General features: G+C 33.1%; 1 protein-coding gene across 1 annotated transcript; it reads left to right on the forward strand.

Annotated features, from left to right (window-relative positions):
• The first annotated feature begins 242 nt into the window (after positions 1–242).
• LOC108910881 (acaloleptin A-like) lies at positions 243–1,463 on the forward strand. Its single transcript, XM_018715624.1, has 2 exons — positions 243–335; positions 485–1,463. Exons 1-2 carry the CDS (start codon positions 261–263, stop codon positions 863–865), a joined length of 456 nt encoding a protein of 151 aa, XP_018571140.1. The 5' UTR covers positions 243–260; the 3' UTR covers positions 866–1,463.
• The last annotated feature ends 1,005 nt before the right edge of the window (positions 1,464–2,468 follow it).

The following is a 2,468-nucleotide window of genomic DNA, read 5'->3' on the forward strand; positions in this document are numbered from 1 at the left end:
TGAAGAAATACAGTTCGATGTAATCAAGGAGCTTTTTCAAAAAACCCTAAAAAGAGTAAAATTTTAACAATATTTCTGAATCGATGTCAATAAAATTCCAGAAGGATTCTTAGAAAATATTAATACACACATATGTACGATGCATGAAAATGTGGAATTCCCAATTATTATGACGCAGCTGTTGAACTAATGAACTCTACGTTCTGATAAACTTCTTATTTAGAAAATGTAAAATACCAATTCGCAAACAACAGAGGAATATGAAATTTCGCTATATAAGAATACATTCAGTTTTATTTCACAGTGACCAGTGCAATTTCGTAAACATTAAAAAGGTAAGCACCCAAATTACTTAACTATAAATTTCATTCCGATGAAGATAAATTATTTGAGTTTTAAATAGTTGTATACTGTTCGTATAAGTCGATATATCGCATCTTATATCTATATGGTCAAATGACAACTGATTATTTAATTGCTTCAGATGTTTGTAAACATTCTATTTGTACTACTGACTGCTCTTATGGTGACTAGTATGGACGACAATGAACTATGGGATAGAGATTTGCAATATGATCTTAATAACATTGATGATTATGATTATACCGAATGCGACGATAGCGAAAACATCAAACCTGATGTCAACTTCGAACACCATCAAGAGAATCGTAATTTTGAAACAGATTGGTCTAAATTTGTTCCCATAGGAGATGCATACAGAAGGTCTCCTGAATTAGATAATAATATAAATGAGATTAACGGACACGATTCCTGGAATTTAGGCTTTCACGAAATACATGGCGAAGATGTCAAGGAAACCCAACGTTGGCAGCTTGAGCCTATTTTGTTACAAAATAGAAATTAATTCAAACCGAACTGAGTAAAAAAAATAACCTACATACAACTATATAGCTAAATGGTTTTTAGCTGGTGAAATAAGATAAATTGTTGTTATCATTCATTTTGTTGTTGCTATTAATAATAATTGACATCTATTTCGATAAATGAATAAGTCACATGTAGGCCAATTTTGTAATTAAGACAAAATTTATATACACAAAATGTTAAAATTAAACTACTTTTATAGCTGAAGATAACCCGTGGTTTTAATATCATCTGGAAAGTACTCCAAAGAAATTTTGAATAGTAATAATCAATCAATGTTCGTAAAATATGTATAATGGTTGCGTTTATAATATGTTTATTCGTTTCTAGGAAGAGGTTTTTTGACGATTATGTTGCTGGCGATATGCACTGCATGTTGAAAAGCAACATACTGTCTCAGTAGATTAGCAAGCTGTAGTACAAAGATTGACACCACCACTGCTTATTACCAATGTGACCACAGGATTGACCTAATCCATCAGAACTGATCAAAATCATCACAGATTATTCATTATACCTAAGATGATTTCTTCTGGAGTTTTGTTAATATCAACATAAAAAACCACATAAAAGCTGCGCGATATGAAATTCTCCCTAAATTAAAAATTTTCAATTATACAAGGTGTCTAATTTACAGTGGTTACTACCTAAATTCATTCCATACAAAGGTAACATTACTAATATTTGACGTTTTTTTAATGATTGCAGCATGCTAGAAAATATTGAACCTTCCAAACTATAAAACCTAGCAATAGGTGTGAATTCTACCTCTATTTCAAGCATGGAGATACGAAGTCTGTTCAGAAAATAAGCGAACTTTATTTTTTAAACTTTATTTTTAATTATATACGTTATTGGTCCATGTCTTCTTCAAAGTACTCCCCTTCCCTATTTACACACTTTTCCCAGCGGTGTTTCCATTTCGCGAAACAGTCCTGGATAGCTTTATTTGAAACGGCCTTTACAGATTGTGACGAATTTGCTTTGATGACCTCAATAGTCTGAAATCGGCGTCTCTTCAGCGCTGATTTTAATTTCAAAAATATGAAAAAATCGCAAGGGGTCAGGTCTCGCGAGTAAGGAGGATGAGAGAGGATGAATCGATAAAACTGAGTCTGCGGGCGCACAAACTTTGATATATTTTTGCGGATTTTTTTCACGTATCTAAGCGTTGTAAAACGCTTCGAAACACGGTTCACTGTTTCATCTTGAAGCAAGAATTCAAAATGCACAATTCCATTAAAATAAAAAAAAAACAGTGAGTATAACTTTGACATTGGATCGAGACTGACGTGCTTTCTTGGGGCGTGGATAGCCTTTGCCAGTCCATTGAGATAATGGAACATTTGTGTCTCAATGTCGTAGCCATAAACCCAGCTTTCATCTCGCGTTATAATCTTTTGAATTAATGTTTAATCGTCATTGGATTGTTCAAGGAGTTGCCGACAAATGTACACACGATTTTCTTTATGTTGTTCGATCATCAAACGAGGATCAAATTTTGTTGCAAATCGATGCATGTTCAATTTTTCAAACAGAATTTCATGGTATGACCCAATTGAGATGTTAACCTCTTCCGCAAC

Source organism: Anoplophora glabripennis, unplaced genomic scaffold (genome assembly GCF_000390285.2).
Source record: "Anoplophora glabripennis isolate ALB-LARVAE unplaced genomic scaffold, Agla_2.0 scaffold728, whole genome shotgun sequence".
Lineage (NCBI taxonomy): Eukaryota > Metazoa > Arthropoda > Insecta > Coleoptera > Cerambycidae > Anoplophora > Anoplophora glabripennis.